The sequence below is a fragment of the Calidris pugnax genome, unplaced genomic scaffold (genome assembly GCF_001431845.1).
Source record: "Calidris pugnax isolate Ruff unplaced genomic scaffold, ASM143184v1 scaffold77, whole genome shotgun sequence".
In the NCBI taxonomy this organism is placed as follows: domain Eukaryota; kingdom Metazoa; phylum Chordata; class Aves; order Charadriiformes; family Scolopacidae; genus Calidris; species Calidris pugnax.
In genome coordinates this window covers 204,875-205,458 of record NW_015090788.1, presented here as the reverse complement: position 1 = coordinate 205,458, position 584 = coordinate 204,875, and the positions used below count along the sequence as shown (strand labels likewise).

General features: G+C 53.8%; 1 protein-coding gene across 1 annotated transcript in view; it reads left to right on the top strand.

Moving 5' to 3' along the window:
• Positions 1-9: 9 nt before the first annotated feature.
• Positions 10-584, top strand: part of POLA2 (polymerase (DNA directed), alpha 2, accessory subunit) — a gene marked incomplete at its 5' end in the record, with an annotated part of 29,060 nt that continues 28,485 nt past the window's right edge. The window contains one exon of the mRNA XM_014966560.1: positions 10-72. Within this exon, the coding sequence (XP_014822046.1) occupies positions 10-72 (63 nt within the window). The remainder of the gene's footprint in view (positions 73-584) is intronic.

Sequence of the window (584 nt, the reverse complement as noted above, 5' to 3'; positions counted from 1 at the left end):
CCTTAACGAGCTGCCAGCCTTGACGAGGAAGAAGAGGATGAGCTGCTGGATGCCTACACCACCCCCTCTAAGGTGCTCCCTAACACCTTACACACACACACCCCCCCCCCATCGCCTCTCGCTTCCGCGCTCTCTCCCAGCGCCTCAGTCAGGGATCTTCTGCCTTCCGGGTGCCATCACGGTGGGGTTTTTTATTGTATAAATTAAAAATATTGGGGAAAAAACCCCAAAAAAACCAAGAAATGTTATTAAAATCAAAGCTATTTTCTTCCGGGTCCTTTTCCCCTCCCTCCAGCTCTGCCTCAGGGCCCAGGGGCTGAGGTAAAAAGTGACATTTTTACCACTTTGGTGCCAAAAACCCCAATGGGTAGTGTATGTTTAGGGACAAAGATGAGGTTTTTTGTTGTTGTTTTGAATAAAAACCCGCCTCAAGGCAGGTTGGGGGCGTGAGGGGATGGGCGGGGGGTCCCGGCTCCAGGGATGTGATGGGGCTGGGGGTTCCTGTCAGGAACAGGGGGGATCCTGTCAGGAATTGGGGGGGATCCTGTCAGGAATTGGGGGGGATCCTGTCAGGGACCGGGGGG